At 48.5% G+C, this 20,916-nt stretch overlaps 1 protein-coding gene across 1 annotated transcript; it reads left to right on the forward strand.

Moving 5' to 3' along the window:
* Window positions 1-341: 341 nt before the first annotated feature.
* On the forward strand, window positions 342-5,523 carry PDX1 (pancreatic and duodenal homeobox 1). Its single transcript, XM_012649886.1, has 2 exons — window positions 342-850; window positions 4,527-5,523. The coding sequence occupies exons 1-2, from the start codon at window positions 448-450 to the stop codon at window positions 4,970-4,972; spliced, it is 849 nt and encodes a 282-aa protein (XP_012505340.1). The 5' UTR covers window positions 342-447; the 3' UTR covers window positions 4,973-5,523.
* The last annotated feature ends 15,393 nt before the right edge of the window (window positions 5,524-20,916 follow it).

Below are 20,916 nucleotides of genomic sequence, written 5' to 3' on the forward strand. Positions count from 1 at the left end.
TGTATTATCAAAGACACAAGGAAGATAAAAACGTTTAAAGCACGCTGAAAATGTTTCTAGAAATGAGGAGAAGTTCTAATATTTTCGTGCGCGCCCGCTTTGGAGAGCCCCTCCAGCTGCGCATACAGAGGTGCGCAGCAAACTCAGCTGACAGAGAAAATTGAAACAAATGGTGGTGCTGGCGGGTACCTGGCCCTCGCTTCTTAAGGCACTTAGCCAGGCCAATAATGGCCCCAGACTGAGCCACGTGGGGCACAGCGGAGCCTATGGCACTGCGGCCTGCCCGCCTCTCTCCGCCAGCCGCGGGTTCCCTCTGTGAACAGTGCGGAGCTGTCAAAGCGAGCGGGGGTGGCGCGGGGAGCGGGAGCGCCACCGCAAGCACAGTGGCCGCGTCCCCGACTCCAGCTCCCTACTCTGGTTGCTGGTGCCCGAGCCCAGGCTGCCGCCATGAACGGCGAGGAGCAGTACTACGCGGCCACGCAGCTGTACAAGGACCCGTGCGCGTTCCAGCGCGGCCCGGCGCCGGAGTTCAGCGCCAGCCCCCCTGCGTGCCTATACATGGGCCGCCAGCCCCCGCCGCCGCCGCCCCCGTTCCCCGGCGCCCTGGGCACGCTGGAGCAGGGCAGCCCCCCGGACATCTCCCCGTACGAGGTGCCGCCCCTCGCCGACGACCCCGCGGTGGCGCAGCTCCACCATCACCTCCCTGCTCAGCTCGCGCTTCCCCACCCGCCCGCCGGGCCCTTCCCGGATGGAGCCGAGCCGGGTGCCCTGGAGGAGCACAGCCGCGTCCAGCTGCCTTTTCCGTGGATGAAGTCTACCAAAGCTCATGCGTGGAAAGGCCAGTGGACAGGTAAGCCTGGCTCTCCACCCCTTTCTCCTTTCCGGCTTGGGCCTGGCTGCCCCTACCTCCAAAAGCTCCCCTGGACCCTCTCCCTGTTCCTGTCTTCAGCCCCTTGGGTAACCCAGGGTCGGACTAAACTACACCACGGGGCCAACGAGACCATAAGCTGCCCAGAAGAGCTCCGTTGGTCCAGTTTGGAGCATCATTCCCATCCAGCTGTCCTCCTGGAAGCTCGACCCCCTTTCTTCCCTATATACTGAACCCATCCTCGCCCCAGGAGCCCTCGCGCTGCCCATGCCGCCCCCAGAAAGTCTAGGCCTAGCCAAGCTCAGGGCTTCGGACCCTCGGGATCCTCCTGGAGCGAGCCATCCTGCAGCCTAGGACTCCCCGCTAGTGCACGTTGAGGAAGAAGCCAAACAGGGCCCAGGATGTCTGTAACCCAGGCCCGAGGTCGCTTTCGGGGCCCTGGGTCCCCTCACTACCCAGGCCGTATTAGAGAAGCCAGGGCGTTTCTGGGACACCAGATAGAGGCAGAAAGGCAGGGAAGGAAAGGAAAACTGCATCTATCCCCGAAGTGTCCGGCGGCCCTGGTGGGGGTCGGAGGGTGGGAGTAAACAGGAAGGGGCTGGGGCAAGGCTTGGGGACGGGGAGGGGACGAACGGGGGGGGGCGGGTGCTCACCTGGGGGCAGAAGACCGGCTGCTTCTCTTCCGAGCCCGGCAGCTGGGAAGGTGTCTGAGATGCTAATTCATTTTTGACCAACCAAAAGCGTTTGAAGGGGTCTCCCAGCACTGCTTCCCAGGAAGTCGGTCTGAAAGACTACCTGCGCCCTCCCCGCCCAGCAGGCCCGGGGAGTCGGGAGCCCGGGTTCCCGCGGCCCTAGGCGCCAGCGTGTAACAGAAAGTCTGTCCCGGAGCCGGGGACTCGGAGCGGCCCCCAGGTCCTTCCCCGCCGGGAGCTGCGGGCGAGTTCCGGCGTTGTCTGTGCCCCAGCCCTACACAATGTTATCGCTTCCGTGCCACAGCCACTTCTGGTCACACCTGCATTGCAAATAGTTGCCTTTTCTTTTCCTTTCGACTGACAGTCGGGGCTAGGGGGTAAGAAGCTCGAGCTGGCGCCCCCGGCGCTGAGGATCCTGTCTACAGGGTCTGGCCTGCCCTACCTGACACTGACCCCGAGTGCATCCAAGCGGGGCCTTGGGGGGAGAGGATCCAGGCTCGCCCAGGGTCCCCGGGCTCGCCTCTTCCTAGTTCACTTTCTCTCTAAGGCAAAGATCCTGAGGCAGGACTCGGCCCAAGTTGCTGCAATCGTCCCCACCTCCAGCGAAACGCAGGCGACCAGGGCGCCAGATCCTGCCGAGGGGCCTAGGCGTACTCATCCAGCGCGCACGGCCGGGGCCAACGGCCTCAAAGTCTGAGGAAATGCGGGGTTCTTGGGAGGAAAGAGGACGGCCCCTTGACCGACGGTGGCTGCTCTCAGCAGGTGCTTTCCTTCCAGGGCGGCCTTCCCTCCAGGGCTCCTTTCCCTCCTTGCTGGCAACGCCCGCGTTTCTGGCATCCCTTGGCCCTCCGGGCCTGGGGCTTCCTGGCAAAAAGGGCGAGAGTCCCTGAGAGAGGATTTCTGGGGTGGGGTAACTTCCCTATCCTACCCCAAGGGGTGTTGCTCCTGTTTTGGAGGAGCTTGGGCTCAAGAGGTCCCAAGAAGTCAGGAAAGAAAACCCTAAGGCATATCGGCAGCCTTGCCTGGGGGTGGAGAGCACCCTAGGAGGGCGACACACTCGGGCTGGGAGTCCGTCCGGCCCCCAAGAGGTCTTTACTGGCACCCTATAGCCCACTGCGCCCTCAGCCCACGGGGAAGAAGCCGACCTCCTCCTTTTCCCCTGGAAGCGGCCTGCGGGGCGCTTGCTACACACCCTCCTCCCCATCACCGCGGTCCTCTCGTGGAAAACTTTCGAAGGAGCGGAACTTAAAGAAGTGGCAGACTTACCTGCCCAGCCCCATGGGGTTTCACGCCCCTGGGAAGAGTGAAGTGATTAAAGGGCTGTCACTCCCAGTAGGAATATGAATACTAACGACAACAGGGATTTCTGAAATCTCAACCTAAATGAACTGCATCAGCTGCTCCGGCCAGCTCGCACCTAAACTGCCTCACTCTGAGCCTTAGGGAAGGACCCAGACACCGGGCCCTTGACCTCTCCCCATAACTCCTCCAACAGCCTCCATCCTGAACCTCCACCCCATGCCACTCGCGCTGGGCACAGGTCCCCCAGGATGGTGGCAGCCTGCAGGCAAGGGCGGGAGCCCGGAGAGGTTTGGGTTGAATTTAAGAACTTTGGAGAAGCTTTAAAATCTTCCTTTAAGGCCCCCCTCCCCTTCTCTCCCAGGCCAGAGAAGGCCGAGTGGACACCGGAGATGCCCTGCAGGGAGCCTCGACCTAGGCTTCTGGCGTCTCCTCTTGGCCTGGGGGGATGGGATATCCAGGAAGGTTCCATCGCGAAGTCAACCCCCTCCCCAAACATACACGCTTGCATTTCAACTCCCTAAGGCTTCAGCGAGAGTCACAGGAAAAATGTCCCTGTCCCAGCGGTAAGATAAACCGATTTAAGCCTCCAGAGCTTTGGTGGAACTTCCCACGCCAGTATCCACACTCGGGTGCCGTCAGTGTTTCTCAGACAAAGGAAAAGCTCGGGAAGTCCTAGAGGAGCGCGGCTGCAGACGCCGACTGCGCGGCTCTGAGCTCCCGGGCCGGGCCTCCCTGTGGTTTCCTGGTGGCCCGGGCTTGGACCTGGGATCCCTGAGCCCTTGAAAGCTAGTTTCTGCACGACCACTCCCTCCTCCGCCGAGCTCTCAGCCCCACTGGGGACCCGGTTCCCCCCACCTCTCCGCGTCTGAATACCGAGCTGCCGGTGTCCTGCTCCCGTCAAATACGAAATTCCCGAAAACAGTATTTCCTTCTCTCCGGCAGGGGCCCTGCTGAGGTTAAAACTTTCCAATTAAAGAGAATCTGCTGGCTCTCCAGTCGAGGCTGGTTACAATAAAAATCTAGAGGGAGACAATATATGGTCAGATACGACAAAATGTGTCATAACCTGTAGTAGCACAGGGATTTTCAAACCGCGGATTGCACCCATTAGTGGTTCATGAAATCAGTTTATTTGGCTAACGAAATAGTAAACAATGGAAAAAATCAGATAGCATGGTAGGTGGTAGAGGTTGGTTTATGTCTTGTAAAGTTTGTCAGTTATATATCCATATGTAAATTAGATAATGATCTGAAATGTATTTTTTGCTGCTGGTCATCATTAGAACGTTTTTTTAAAAAATAAATTCCGTGTTAAAGACATGTTGTTGCCTTTATAGAATCGACTGGATTTAAATGTCTAGCATATGCATTTAAATCACCATTAAGAGAGACACCGGTTAAATGAACTCATTCAAGGACCACTAGCTGACAGAGCCAAGCGTGCGCTCACAGCGAGAGCTGGGTCAGCTTTGGCCTCCAAGAAGGGGCTTCTCCCTACACCAGGGAAAGGGCCGCGTGGGGCCACGGTGGGTGCTGAAGTAGGGGACTGGGGGATCGGTGGCTCCTGCTCCTGCTCTACTGGGGCCCCAGCTGAAGGCTGGGGTGCGTGGGTGGGGGCTGGGCGGGGGCCCGGGGTCCACACTCACGCACTCTGTCGCCCGCAGGCGGCGCCTACGCAGCAGAGCCTGAGGAGAACAAGCGGACGCGCACCGCCTACACGCGCGCGCAGCTGCTCGAGTTGGAGAAGGAATTCCTATTCAACAAGTACATCTCGCGGCCGCGCCGGGTGGAGCTGGCCGTAATGCTGAACTTGACCGAGAGACACATCAAGATCTGGTTCCAAAACCGCCGCATGAAGTGGAAGAAAGAGGAGGACAAGAAGCGAGGCGGCGGTACAGCGGCCGGGGGTGGCGGGGTCGCAGAGCCAGAGCAGGACTGCGCAGTGACCTCGGGCGAGGAGATGCTGGCGCTGCCGCCGCCGCCACCCCCCGGGGGTGCTGTGCCGCCCGCTGCCCCGGTCTCTGCCCGGGAGGGCCGCCTACCGCCCGGCCTTAGTGCGTCGCCGCAGCCCTCCAGTGTCGCGCCTCGGCGGCCCCAGGAACCACGGTGAGAGGCTGGGGCTGCTCCCTGCTTGCTGGGCGGCTTCGACCACTCGCCAAGGAGGGGAGCAGGCCTAAGACCCCGGGTGTGGACGACTGGCCCTGGCAGTTGGATGGGGCCGGAAATGCAGGGCCCACCCTAAACCAGAGGGAAAAACCTGCTCTCCCAGGGCGTGTGCCAACTGGGGCCCCGCCGGGAGGGGAGATGCTGGCAGAACTTTCGGAAGAAGAGATATTGGCTTCTGTAATTCTTGGGACCTCTTCAGGTGCCATTATTGGATTGGATGCCTGGAGTTGCTGTGCACGCCCCTCCCTGCCTGCAGCACCCTATCTTGGGACCTGTTTAAAGAAGCCGACTATTCAAAAAATGGAAACTGTACAAATCGGAACGCTCCCCAACACACGGCCGGCGAGCTGAACCGAGTGCCCTACTCTGCCCGTAGACAGTAATTCTTACTCCGGGCGACCACTTCACGTTTATAATTAATTGAAACGTTTGAGGTTTCAAGGAGCCCATGAAATTGATCCCAGTGGAATAGAATGAGCCCCTACCCTCCTCCTCTTCTCCCCCCTCCTCCTCTTCCTTTTATTCCTCCTCCTCTTCCTCCTCTTCTTCCTCCTCTTCTTTTTCTTCTTCCTTTTACCCTTCTTCTCCAGCCGCATACTTCACTACTCTGCATCCTTTAACGCGTACTCCTTTCTTCTGTAGAAGAGAAAATCTTGCAAGGCAGGCTGGGCAGCAGCAGGGCTGGCCTGTAGAAGCCGTGCAAGAGTCCCTGTGCTCTCCAGCTGGTCCCACGCTGCTGCCTGCCGGCGAGGGCAAGAGAAGATCGGCCTGGATTTGGGGCGAGGGGAAGATGGACCCCTGAGCAATCACTAAACGAAGACATTTGCAGCTTTCTGTTTAGGGTGTGGATTTAGTTCCTGGTCTCAGCGGTAAGGCCATGCTGAAAGCAAGCAGGATGGCCTGGTGCGCCTTGGAAACATCTATTTCCAGAGCCAGTATGATTACTACATCTTTAAAAATTATGAAAACATATGTGGTTGGAAGGTTTGGAAAACTGGTTTTAATTTAAAATTTTAAAATTACTTAACAGCTCTTTACAAACAGGTCTGTGCTTTCCAGATCAGCTTCTCCTTTTGAGGTCTGCACCTTGTGTTCAGGTTATGTTTGTGGAAAACGCTTAATAAACACGGATAAGATGTGAAGAGATAAAAACTTACTCTCCTCACTTTGTTTCAAACCTGCAGTGTGATGATTCCAATTCACTTCAAAAATTAAACCAGCGTTTATTATTTTTTTTTCAGTATTAACCATGGAAAACCAGGTAATTAAGAAACATCGCACTAGGGTTTTGAGTTGGAGCAGTGTATGAACGGGTGAATTTTCCGGTTTTGTTTTATTTTTAATTTGAGTCTCTTCTCAAGAGCTTTCTCAGGCAAGAGAGCCTGGGCATCGGCGTGCCGCTGGCTGACACCGAATGAGGGCACAGCCAGGAGCGGCCCATCCGGCGCCGAAACACGCAGCTGGCTGGGACGGGACCGTGGCGCGGTCTCCCGTTTCCTCCCAAAGCTGCGGGCTCGAGCGAGGCCTTTTTCCGTAGTCTTTCCAAAGAAAGTGATGCTTTGGATGAGTCTCTGCCCCTGGAGACCCAGGGCCAGGAGTGTCTTGTGTTAGAGACGAAGATGTCCGGATTTAGAGGGCTTCCAAACTCCAGGGCCACCGTGCTTCTGCCCGGCGCAGCTCTCCAACGCGCGCCTTGGCCTGGCGGTGCGCCCGCGCCGCCTCCTGGGCTCACTTCCAGGATCGCCGCTTTTATTTTCTTCTACAGAGAGAGACGCAGGGCGTTTTTTGTTATTGCTGTTTTGTTTTGTTTTGTTTTGTTTTGGGGGGAGAGAAATCTAGTCAGAACGCCCCTTTGAATACAGGAAAGTTCGCTGGATCAGAAAGGGGAACTTTCTCATTATTGAGACTGTGCTGTTTCCCGGCGTCCTCTCCACACCTGCCTGGGCTCTGGAGTCTGGCAAAACTGCGTTCCAGTCCAGTTCCGGGTTCCTCAAATATTGCCTTATAACACTGATAAAATTATTCAAGCTCTCTGTGCCTCAGTTTCCTCATCCATAAAGTGAAGGCAAATAGTACTCATGGAGTTGCTGTGAGGTCTAACCCAAAGAATGCATGTAAAGTGCTCAATTCAGTGTCTAGAATATAGTTATCCCTCCACAAATATAACCTGTTGTCTTATGATCATCATCATCATTTTCGGAAGCAGAGAGCTGCCATGGGGCCTCTCCAGGTCTCCCACGGCCCAGCGGCGCCTCTCCCTGCACTGTCGCTGTCGATTTGATTCTTGTTCATGTACCCACTGATCTTTGCTGCCCTGTTCCTGGTTTTAGGTCGTCCTTCCTTGTAAATAAGCTCCTTAGGTTTCCCACAGCAACCTTCACCAGGTAAGTTAGACTTGCTGGAGCTCCGCCACTCAGTTGGTGGAGGCTCCTGGACTTGTCCCGGCCCCAGACAGAACCCGCCACCCTCTCGGAGGCCCCGGTCCCAATCCCCGCGCTGGGCTGAGGGTTCGCCCAGGGGAGGAGAAAGGTCGCAGGCCTCCTACCATCCACGGCTGGGTTCCGGATCTCAGAGCTCTGTGGAAAGCTCTCTGGGCCGCGGAGACTCGGGTCACAGGAGCCTGTGTCGCCTGCGAAGAAGAGCTCGCGCTCTGGACCTGGAGTCCCGCCGTCCCGGGCTTGAATTCCTGCTCTTGTTCTCCTTACCTACGCTTGGCCTTACTGAAGTCTCCGTCTCCAGGTCCTCAGAATGGGCTCATAATGAGGATTTAACCAGATGTTGTCTTCGAAGAGTTCAGGACAGGGCCTGGCGCTAGTCCAGTACACATGGTGGAGGTGATGTGCAGTCGTTTCCGGTAGAAACCCGCCTTCCAGAAAGGCCCAGGGAGGCAGCGGAGAGTGAAGCCAGAGACAGGCCTGGAAGAGAATAGGGAAAGAGGAGCCAGTGCCATGGGAGCACCACTCTGGGCTCCACCCACCCAAGCAGCAGATGCTGGAGGGTGGGGTTGGGGGCGGGGAAGGACTCTGTCCAGACCCCTCGGGTGGCTAGACGGAGACGCAGCCGGGGCGAAATAGATCAGGCCCCACAGGACGACTCGCGTGGAACTCGCTCGGGGCTCACGTAGGGCTCGACCTGTGTAGCTCAATCTCTGAGCGGCCACCCTTGGCCGACTGGCCAGTAGACGCGAATCGTGGGCCTGGGCCTCGAGGAAGACTTCTTTCCGCAAACAGCGTGCCCTCCAGGTTCCAGAACCCCAGGGTTGACCCCAATATCCGCGTCACCTGGGAGTTGTCCGCCTCCCTCTGCTGTTCAGTCTTGGCGTGCTCCTATCATATAATGATCAGACACCGGTGCCTTCGAAAGCTCTGGGGCGGGGGTGGGGAAGTGGGCAGAGGAAGAGCAGGTCTCCTGCAGACGCTGCGCGCAGCTCCCTGAGGCAGTGCGCGCGGGCGGCCTGTGCGCTCCAGATCCCCAGCTACCCTCCCACCCACCCTCCAGCCAGCCGGCCTCCGCTCACCCGCCTGCACCTCCAGCCCCTCCTTCCTACGGAGCTCCTCGAGCTGGAGCCACAGGCCCCGCCATTCCTCTAGGATCTTCAACCCCCAGGGGAGGTACAGTTCGTGGAGCACTACTGAGCGCTGCGCTTGATTTGGGCGCCGATCGCGTCCCCAGACTCCACCCAGCGCTTCCCGTGCGCGCCTACTTCCGGAGCACGGTCCTGGTTCTGTCGAAGATGCCGATGCCGAGCCTGAGATTCGGAAAATCCAGCACTGGTTCCTCACCACACGCACCCTCACGTGAAAGCCCCTGAAAATGGGAACCCGGATCGAGAACCTGGGAGAGCACGCTGCTACCGGGACGGGGACCTGAGCTGTGGGACTGCTTGTGAGTTTCCCCAAGTCCCTTCTGTCCCCCACCTGCGCTGTGGACGCATAGTGTCGAATCACATAGTGCCAAAAATAGTGCATAGGAAACAAACAAACAAACCACACCCTTTTCCTCTTCGATATGTTTTTTCCTGTAGGTTTGCCAGTTACTGGAAGAAGTTCTCATATTGCAAGCTAAGTCCATACCACACAATAACAGTATCTGAGAGTTGGTGATGATTTCTGGCCATGCCTATTGTTTTGAACAGCGGGAACAATGTCTGTAATTCACTCATACCCTGCGCCCCCGGGCTGGAGCCTGAACGCGCTCAGCAACATTCACTGGGCTCCTACTCCGTGCTGCGCACGGCTGGAAGCCTCACAGTGCTTGCCCTGGAAATGCTCGCAGTTTTAAGAAGCGATCACCTCTTCCCCCTGATGGTCAGCACAGTCGTGGAGATAGAACTGATTATCGGTGAATTTACCAGAGTAAATAAGAGTCACTCCGATTCCCCAAATGTCTCCTTTGGAACAACAAGGGCTGTTTTGATTTTCCAAATGAATTTTGATCCCCTTAGTCTAGCGCTGCCACCCTCTCTACATCCTCTCCTTCAATTCAGTTCAGTTCAATGCATTTAAGCTTGAACGAAATTTAAGTATTCCACTGCTTTTTTCAAGTTGGTGAGATCTACCTGTTCTTATATTTCCATCTCCCCATATCCTCTCTCATTCATTCATTCATTCATTCTCATTCTCTCTCTCTCTCTCTCTCTCTCTCTCTCTCTCTGTCTCTCTCTCTCTCTCACACACACACACACACACACACACACACACACACACGCACACACACACATTCTCTCTATTTCCTCCCCATTCCCTGTGTGGGAAGGCGAGTGTCTTCAACTTTGTGTGTCTGGGGATGCCTGTGTGTCCCATGGGTGTTTGTGTGAATGTATTTAGGATATGTCTTATGTGGGTGCCATGGTGACAATGATCAGGTGTATCTAGGGACCAGGGACACCTTCCTGCATACTCTTTTATTCCACCCAGCACAGCCATCTCCCCAGTGTCTGATGACACTGCTGATGATGAAAACTGTCCACTCAGGTTACTGTCTCAATTCTTCATGTTGACACAATGTTTGAAGGCAGGAAAAGCTGTCTTTAGAGGGACACAAGGTGGAAACTTTGGTAGAACATAGCACTGTTGAAATACTACCATAGGAATTTTTAAATCTTTTCTTTCCAAGAAAAAAGATATTTCATGATTTCAACAACTTCACCTACAAACCCTCCTGAAAATTATTTTAGATCATTAAATACGAAATGTCCGATTTCTAATCAAATGTTTAGTTGATTACATCTCAAACAAGAAGCAGTACAATTAATCAAAGTATGCACCTAAACTATTGACACAGTTTTGCTATCTTAATGATAGCTTGTTTATGCCAGCAGCATAGAAGCCTGGAGAGCGAGTAGTGATGAAATCACAAAAGGTGTTTTCCATGACTTGTTGAGAATTGAGTATTTTTCCTTGCAAGACGTGGTCCAAAGCCTGGAAGAAGCGGTAGTCAGTTGATGCAAGGTCTGGTGAATAAGGTGGATGACAGAGAGTTTCCAAGTCCAGCCCTGTAGTTTGAGCAGCGTTGTTTGTGGTCAAGAGTTGTCTTGCAAGAGGATTGGCCTGTCTCTATTGACCAATCTCAGCTGCTTAATTGCAAGCATCCTCATCATTTTGTCCAGTTCGTTGCAGTAGACATCGCTGTAATCGATTGACCAGGTTTCATGAAGCTATAGTGGATAATACCAGCGCTGGACCACCAAACAGACACTGTTAGCTTTTTTTGATGAATATTTGGTTTTGGACTATGTTTCAGCACTTCATCTTTATCCAACCGTTGTGCCAAACACTTGTGATTATCCAAAAGAATCCATTTTTCATCACATGTAACAACATGGTGTAGAAATAGTTTGCCTTTATGTTGTGAGAGCAAAGAAAGGCGAGCTTTGAGACAATTTCTCTTCTGACTCTCATTTAATTCATGCCAAACCCATCTATCCAGCTTTTTTACCTTGCTGATTTGTTTCAAATGGTCCAATATTGTTGGAATAATAACATCAAACCTTGCTGCTAATTCACACATAGGTTGAGATGAATTTGCTTCCACTACAGCTTTCAGCTCAACATTATCCACTTTGGTCTCAAGTCGCCCATGTGGCTTGTTTTCAAGATTAAAATCACCAGAATGGAACTTCTCAAACCATCGACGTACTGTGTGTTCATTAGCCACATCCTTCCCAAACACTTCAATGATAATTCAAGCTGTCTACGCAGCATTGGTTCCACGACAGAACTCAAATTCGAGAATAACATGAATTTTTTACTTATCCATGGTTTCACAAAAATTGTTCCAAAAAATAGGCAAGATAATCACAAGCGAAACCATGTGTTTGAAACAATGAGGATATTCCTTCACAATAAAAATAAAATAAGGAGTGTCAAAGTGAAATGTCAGAGATAGCAACGGTCAAACGTAGTACTTACGGAAATCGGACATTTCATACTTAATAACCTAAATTGTTAGAAGGCTCAGAGGAGGGAAGTTCTGGGTTGATGATGAATCAAATTTGACTCCAGCCCAGCTCTGACAAGCTAGATGTAGGGGCAATAAACCTAATGGGAAACTGAGGCAGGGAAGCAGAAAGGCCTCCCTGCAAAGGAACCAGAAATGATACAGCCTCTCAGCTGGCAGTCAGCCTTCAGGAAATTGCCACCCAGGAGCAACTTGGCAGTGGGACGAGATGAACAGAAACTCTCCAAGGACAAGGTCTGCAAATAGCAGCTACAAATAGCTGTTTTAAGAGCGAAAGTGACTGGCTGATATAGGTCTTTTGGACTTCCTAGTGATACCTGTCAATGCCAAGGTTCCCATATTAAAATACTGGTATGTTTACACATCCGTAAGATGGAATGGACATGATAAAATTCTATTCCTGTTGTTTCATTAAAATTATTTTCTCTATAACTGAGATTCCATAGCTTTTGAAAGCATAGATAGGTCTAACTTTAAGCAATATTTTATCATTCAACTTCAAGTTGAATTGCTTGGAGTCTTTCCCTAAACGCAGAACATATAGACACCTTCAATATATACCATATCATCAGCATGCATTCAAGATTCTTGTCTGCGTTATGGCATACACTGAACTCTCACTTCTAGTTATAAATATGCATATGAAAAGTATAACAGGCTGGGCGTAGTGGCTCACATCCTAAAACTCTGGGGGACCAAGGCAGGAGGATTGCTTGAGGGTAGGAGTTTGAAACCAACCTGACCAAGAGTGAGACCCTGTCTCTACTAAAAACAGAAAAAATTAGCTGGCCAACTGAAAATAGAAACAAAATATTAGCCAGGCAAGGTGGCACATGCCTGTAGTCCCAGCTACTTGGGAGACTGAGGCAGGGGGTTCACTTGAGCCCAGGAGTTTGAGGTTGCTGTGAGCTAGGCTGACGCCTCGACACTCCAGCCCAGGCAACAGAGTGAGACTCTGTCTCAATAAATAAATAAATACATAAAATGTATAACAATATTTTTTCTGTCAGTTATTTATACCATTGGAATAAATTCTACCTTTTCTTTTCCTGAATTCTCAATTAGTCTGATTTCCAAAGGCATGAGATTTTGAAAAATCATTTCTCCTATCTAAACATTTCAGCAGCTTCACACTTCTAGATATGTCTGGAAATGCTGCCAATTTGAAATTGATATATTACATGGGACTATTTCCACTTCATTGGCTCTAGAAACCCAATAAAATGTAAAATAATCTCTAAGAATTAAAAAATTAAAAATACGATATAATTGGATTTATTTCAATTAATAAATGCATAGTTTATTTTGATTTAACATTGAAAGACTAACTTTCCAGACCAGAAGTGTAGTAGAGCAGATTATTTCCTCTATGGGTGAGTGGGCCTATCCACAGGGACACAAGCAAGCCATCGTTTGTCCTACCTTTTGTCCTCGAGTCCAACGGAGGAGAGAGGGAAGGACTCCTGGCCAAATATGGAAATTGAAAGTGCTGTTTCTCAGCACCTTGGGCAGGGATTAGCTTCCATTTCTGCGTCCACTATTTACTACCCTTCTGAACTAGGGCAAATAACTTAATCCCTTTGACCCTGTCTACTCCCTGTGATTTTGGACTAATCCCATCTCATGTGACTATTGTGACTGTTAAATAAAATAATGTATGTGAAGAGCATATACTTGCATGAGTGGAGAAACTGAGGCCTTTCTCGTCCCACCAGATCGCAGACAGAACTTTGCTCAGTGGTCCACAGAGGAGGGAACAACAACAACAACAATTGGATGTGGGGTCCTCCCTGAGACTCTCGAGTCCTCCCTCAGATGGAGACAGATAGGTCTTGCCCTGGCTCTTCACAAGAAAGTGTCTGGACTGCAAAGTCACATTGGTGCTGACCAGACATGAACGAAAAGAAGCCACCACCCCTATAAAACACAAAGACAAAAGCTGCCACACCGAAGTCACACGCCAGTGTTGATGCCCACATGAACCTGGCTTTATGTGCAAGGCACACTCATTTTAACCAACTTGAGGATAGTCTGATGACCAGAGATAGAAAGTCTCTTGGCAAAGTGGAATTTCTTCAGGGATCCCTGGGCCCCCAAGAACAGAGAATTGTCCTAGGACCTCCTTCGTAAGTGACTTTCTTAGATGTTGCTATATTGTTTGGCTGTGACTAACAGAGACCTCAATTAGCAGGTGCTTAAGAGTGAAGTTAATTTCTCTCCTACATGGTAATCCAGGACTGGAACGTTGCTCCAGAGCTGTCTGGGACCCAAGGCTGCTTTGAATTTCCGCTCTGCTATCCCTAAACTGTGCTCTCCCCAGGCCCATAGGGCACTCCCGCCGTCACACCCACTTCCTAAGCAGCAAGAGGGAAGAAATAAGGAAGAAGAATATGTCCCCGTGGTAGGCAGAATAACGGTCCCTGAAAAATTGAAAGTTGTCCTCCTTGTAATCCCTGGAACCTGACTATGTTCCCTTACTAGGCAAAAGGGATTTTACAGGTGTGATTAGGTTAGGGATCTTAAAACAAAGAGATTATTCTGGTTTATCTTCCTGGGCCCAATCTAATCCTGCAAGCCCTTAAAAGCAAAGAACTTTTTCCAGCTGTAATGCAGCAGAAGGAAAAACAGAAGAGAACCCAAGTGTGTGGAGGATTTGCCGAGTCATTGCAAGGACCCGAGAGAGGCCCTTTGAAGCTAAGGGCTACCCCCAGGTCACTGTGAGGAAACTGGGGCCTCAGTCCTCCAACCACAATGACCTGGCCTTGTGAACGCTGGAGCAGAGAAACCTGCTGAGCCAACGGGCACCTTTGACCTACAGAAACCGTAAGATAACAAAACTGTATTGTTTTTAGGTGCTAAATTTGTGGTGATTTGTTATTGCAGGAATAGAAAACAAATACAGGCCCCTTTACTTTAATGACACTCCAAGAAAGTTACATATACACTCCTGCTTATACCTCATTAACATAACTTACTTGAATGAAAACACCTTGGTGCACAGCAGGCAGAAAAATGTAGTCTCTATTCTGGACGACCATTGGTCTACTTAAAAATGGGAGGAGGTACAGCATGAAAAAAGGAAGGATCTAATGGATATTGGGGACAACCAGCAGTCTCCACTGCTATTACCAAGGATCTGTATAAAAAGTTGTCATAATAATTTGATGTTTTCTGAAAAGCTGCAGATGAAAATAATACTCATTATTATCCAACAGCCCATACATGGAGCCCATGTCCTGGAATTTAATGCTAGAAGGAAATTTGTCCAGATAAACTTGTATGCTTGCTTTCATCAAACAATGAGTACATACAGCCTGTTATTTGCCATGTCTATCAGAAAGCTCAGAACCAAAATTAGTAGTCAATTAATGCTCAACTGTGCATCTCATCTTGGCATAGAGTTTGGGGAAGGCTGAGATTTTCAATCAGAAAAATTGGCTTCCAGTTATGTAATTACCATTCATAAAATGCAAATATGATCATGTCTGTCCATCCTGGAAAGCCGTGTATTAACTTCTGTAGTCTAAAGGGTCAAGTGCAAATTTCTCAGCCTGGACTATCAGGCCCTTCATTCTCTGAGTTGATAGGTATAGGTGCAGGTCCTGAAACCACTACACAACACAGCTCTCATACAACATAGCCTCTCAACAACGTAGCTCTGCCCCTGGCTGGAAGGGCCCACCATCTGACACTTCCTACATTTGCCTGCCTGCCTTCTTTTCATCCATCCTGCCTTCTCTTAAACATATTGAGTAATCACTGTCCTAGGCTCTGAACCAGGTCTTGGGTCCTCTATAATGCCTGTTATCACACCAAGCACTGGATGTTGTCTGTGAAATTCCCAAACTTCCCAAGAACCCCTCTGTGGTAGCTGGCTTCTGAGATGGCCCCCAATGAGTCATGCCCCTTGATTTCCACACCTTTGTCCCCTCCCACATGGAATTGGGGCTCTGCCTGTGACTCACTTTAACCAGTAGACTGCAGCAAAACCAATGCTGTGTCAGTTCTGTGCTTAAAACTTAGGAAAGCCTGACAGCTTCTACATTTGTGCTTTGGAGAATCCTGGACCACCACGTTAAAAGAAAAAAAAAAAAAAAAGCCCAGCAGCTCAGCTGCCTTGCTAGTGAGACTACATCATGAAGTGCTCACATAAAGATACTACATGGAGAAGAGAAACCCTGAGAAAACATGAAGAGGAAAAAAGGCCCAGGCATCCCAGCATCTCAGCTAAGCCTCCAGAAAACTCCAGCCCTAGCCACCCTCTGACTGCAATTACATGGGACCAGCACAAGAACTGCCCAGCCGAGCCCAGTCAGTCCACAAAACTGTGAGAGAGAATTAACCCCAGAGTTTTGGAGGTGGTCTATTGCGCTGTAATAGATAACTGAAATGCCCCTTCACCATTCTGTGCTGTTACTCTTTACTCCCTTAGCACTTTTCCATTTGTACCTCTATTATAATAGATACCTACTCAAGTTGTATTGTCAGAAAAATTTCACTGTAGAAAATAGAAACCATTCGAGGCATTTCAAGCAAAAGGTGATTAGGCATTTACAAAATCAATGAAAGGCACACAACTAGGCTTTTTGCTTCAAGGTCATATCACCAAAGTTGTAATACAGAGGTCTGGAAACTGCTGATTCTACCACAATTCTACCCTCTATCCAAGAAGATGATGCCCAGATAGTGGAAAGTAGATTTGGCCACTCAAATACATCTACCAGAACCAATCAACAACAACTATGACAAGAACAATGACCTCCGTCTTCTTTCTGCCTCATTGGCAGAACCTTCATCACACCTGGAGGTCTTGCTGCTAAAACTTTTGGAAAAGCCAGACACAGTGGCATGTTCCTGCAGTCCCAGCTACACAGGAGGCTGCAGTGGGAGGATCACTTGATCCAAGGAGTTCAAGTCAGCAGTGTTCTGTGATCCCATGTATGAGCAGCCACTGCACTCTAGTCTGGGAAACATAGTGAGACCTCATCACAAGAAAAAAAAGAAAATCTTCCAGAAAATATAGCTTTTAGCATTCCAACTAATACTACACAGGTGAGGATAAAAATGGAGTTAGAAATGGATGGTGAGGGCCAATTAACAACATGTAGTGCATTTCTGTATCCCTAGCCCCTAACACAAGCCCTGATAAGTAGAAAGTCTTCAAGCCTTATTGAATGAATTGGTGAACATACAAATTAATTATTTATCAGTCAGTCAGTGTAGCCTCCAGCTAGGGTCCCCTCCTGTGCTAGATGCTAGGAAGGCAAAGGTGAACAGATGGTAAAGACATTTCCAAAAAGCAAAGTCCAGGGCTAGAGCTGAGTTGTGAGAAAGGCAGAATGCAAGTGTGAATTATAGGGTTCTTGCTATTATTTGTGGAGCTCATATCTTCTGCTCTCTCATGAAAGTAAGTAGGAAAATGCAGAATCCATTTCAGATGTTAACCTCTTCAACATGTTTTGCAAATGTAACTATAACAGTTTCTCCTGGAAGTAATGAGGCTGCTTTTCCAAGTCCAGCCCTGTAGCTGATTCAGGAAAGTATGCATAAAACATGTTTAAGGAAAATAAATCAGCCACAGTCTATATTCTTGAAAATAGTCACAACTAGGGCTGTCTTGAAAGGTAAACTGTATGGCTTCCTCTTGAACTTTATTTAACCTTGGAGGTTAAATAAAATCACTTTACACATGCTATTTATTTATCCAAGCTGTCACTTAAAACTCCACAAAGCTGTCAATCCTCAGTGATGAGGAAAAGTGGAATAGAGACCAGAAATAGGAACTTAAGAGTCCAGTGTTCTTTCTCGGTTCAGCAATTAACTTGTAAAGGCTGGTTGAGACCTTGTTTTCATCTGTATTATCTTTACCATTTACAAAATGCAGGCATTATATGGGCAACCAAACAATGCTAATAAGATGTTGAAGAGTCCCCATCCGTACCATTACGGATGTTGTCTGCTCTGCATGGAATACGTGAGAGGATTTGGGTAATTACAGGGTTTATGCCCCATTATAAAACACACCCCCCACACAATTCATTTAGCCATTTATAAAAACAAGACTAGGTTTTGTTTTAAAGGAAATTAATTGATCTCAGTAGGTTTTGTGAAATGTTTTTTGTTTGTTTCCACTACTGTTGTTGAGACCTTGTGCTTTTTTAAATGGTTGCTTAATAGTTTTTTTAAACAAAAAGACCAGACAAAGCTATAACCAAATATTAACTCTGCGGAGTGGAACTGGGTATTCCTTTTATTTTACTTTCTGGTCTTCTGCATTGTCTATATTTTTGACAATGGGAGTGTACTAATTTTAAAATTAAAAATAAACTTCTTAAGTGTTACCAGTGACTAATCCTGAGTAGAGGGATTACAGGTGATTAAAAAAATTTTTTTTCCTATTTGAACTTATGTTGAGAAAATATGGCATTATTTAAAAGAACATTGACTAAACTTTGTCACTTTTCCTGCGGAAAGAGCAACAAGTGTATTAAGTTACAAGTGGGTCTGCTCTGAGAAGTCTGTAAACCCTTCTCCACCTCATTAATCATTGGCCGACCTGCAGAGACTCAGCAACCAGAAATAATGACCTGGGGTCAAACTGCACAGTACTTGGGAAAGCTGTCTGACTTAGGATGCCCTCGGACCTCACAGTTCAAGGTCAGACTGACTGGGAAGGGAATGGGAGTCTTCCTGGGCTGTGCAGTGGGGAGACCATCAGAACCTGGCCAGAGAATGCCAGTACTGCAGAGCAAGTTGCCTCAGGGCGTTATTTGCCTGGTGGGATTCCTTATTGTGGTTTTCCATTTGTTTTTATCCCGTAAACTTGTGTGAACTGCTTACTATTTACCAAGCCCTGTGCTGATTACTGAGTCTAGAAAGAGGTAAGATATAGGATCCCTACCCTCAAAAAGTCCGTCATCCAAAGCAAGAATTTGGTAAAAAGATAAATTATAATGTAGTATAGTAAGTGATATAAGTTTATACAAAGTGCTCAAGGAGTACAGAGGAAGGAAAAAAAAAATCAAGCCTGGGGGATTCAGGGGAGTCTTAACAGAGTTGCTTTTGAAGTAGGCTTGGAGAGGACAGAGTCCCATGCCCAAAGAACGCCTGGGGCAAAGACCTGGAAGCAAGAATGAGCACAGAGAAAGGTGTACATGCAATTCCTGCATTCGTTGTGTATTGCCGCTGTCAAATTACCACAAACTCAGTAGCTTAAAACAACATGGAGATTTGACCACAGAAGGTGGCTATGTAACAACTATGAAAGCAAGAGGTTACAGCAATGGGACTGGAAGAGCAGCCTTGAGAAGTTGGAAAGGGCAAAAAAGTGGACTCTTCCCTGAAGCCTCTAGAAGGAACCAACCCTGACAACACCTTGATTTTAGACTTCTGACCTCCAGAACTGTAAGATAATAGATTTATGTCTTTTTAAGCCATGAACGTATTAAAATAGTTGATTTTTGGTGGTTTGCTACATAGTCATAGATAATAGGAACAGAGTTTGGTGCTGGGAGTGGGGTGCTGCCATACAAATGCCAAAAACATAGCTACCATGTTCAGTCTGGCAATACGAAAACATGTGGCATTGGCTTAGGGACTGGGTGGCAGGAAGAAGCCAGACAGGCATTGGGAAAGCTAATGGTGAGCACTTGAATAACGTGAGGAAAATATTACTGGAAGCTGGAGGAAAGAAAATATTTGTTATGTACTGGCAGAAAATTTGGCAACACTGTCATCTGAGATAATGTGGAAAACAGGAAATGTACTTAATAAACTCTGTAATCTACCTAAGGAGCTTTCTGCACAGGGTATTAAAGGGGCCATCAGCTTCTTTTAGCTGCCTATGTAAAATCTGAAAGGATAAAGATGAAATAAAGAATACACTGTTCAGTTCTTAAGTCAAATTAAGAGAAAATATAAAGGGCTCTTGCTGGAATTCATCCAGTAGAAGATACTAAAGGCAAGAAAACACCTCTGAGGAAAGATCAAATCTAGGACACAGTCAAGCAAATGTGTCCTCAGAATAAAAATGAAGCTGAGCGTGTGACTTCAGGCCCTTTGTCAGGATCTAAGAAAGACATAAGGGAGGCCTTGATAGACTCTTTCAATGCAAAAGGCCTTCTAAGGATTCTAGGGCAATCTCTGTCCAACAAATGGGGTCCTAAAAATCTCAAGGGCATGGTTGCATAACAGTGTCATAGGCAGCTCAGGGTAGACAAGGGCTTATCACAAAGAGATCTGTGGGTTAGCTTTATCTAATGAAACGAATTGTATAACTTGACACATAAGAAACCCACAAAGATTTTAAAGAAATTATATCAGCTTGGACTGAAAGGAATGGAGATAGTACAAAATGAAATGAGGCTCCCCAGACTTCTAGTCAGAAAGCAGGCTGAAAATCTGCATAGGCTATTTTTTATGGAAAAGGAAAGGTGACTCAGAGAATGGGAATAAAGATCTACAAAACAGAGGAAGAGGTTCTAGATAGTCACTCCCGGCAAGCAGGACTGAAACCTAATCAATAAATGGGCAACATTTGCTCAGATGGATTTCAGAATTAATATAAACCAATGACTGTTACATTTTCCCCACATTAGAACAAGAGTAGCTATAGAAGTTATCCTATATCTCTCCATTGTATTTTGGGTTATTTGGGGACAAGTGGCAGAAAACTTGTCTCCTTATTTCATAAGTTTGCAGATTAAGAGGAACCATATTCAAGGAACTTAACTCAAGGAGCCTAATCTGCACTTGGACCTGATTTAGATTATGAGATCCTAGTTCCTAAGCATAAGCCCAATGCCTTAATGAGATGAACTTTGGGGAGAGAGAACTTGGATGTAGAAAAATGTAAATAATTCATACGCATTGGGCAAACTGGCAGTTTAAAAACATGGCTGAAAATTCTTTGATATTCCTTCTCTTGAGAATTGGATTTATGTCCCGTCCTCTCAAAGCTGGGATGGCTTGTCACTGCTTCAATCAATTGACAGTGCTGGTGAAAGTGACACCATGTGATTTCTGAAGCTAGGTTATAGTAGGACATACAGCTTCCACCTTTCTTACTGGGGACATCAACTCTTGGAGCTCTGAACCACAATGTAAGAAGTCTGATGACATCGTGGAAGCTCAAGCCAAATGAAGAGGAACTCTGGTTAGCAATCCAAAACAAGCTCAACCTTTGACTCATTTTAACCCAGACACCAAATATGTAAGTACAGCAACCTCTAGGTTATTTCAGCCCCAGCCATCCCAGTCTTCCTAACTGAGGCTCCAGACACTGTGGAGTGGAGACAAGATATTCTTGCTATACTCTGTCTGAATTCTTGTCCCACAGAACCCATGAGCAGAATGAAATGGTTGTTGCATGACCCTAAATTTGGAGTTTGTTGTTACATAACAATGAGTCATAGGAACACTGCTGTATTA

Source organism: Propithecus coquereli, unplaced genomic scaffold, assembly GCF_000956105.1.
Source record: "Propithecus coquereli isolate 6110/MARCELLA unplaced genomic scaffold, Pcoq_1.0 Scaffold306, whole genome shotgun sequence".
Lineage (NCBI taxonomy): Eukaryota > Metazoa > Chordata > Mammalia > Primates > Indriidae > Propithecus > Propithecus coquereli.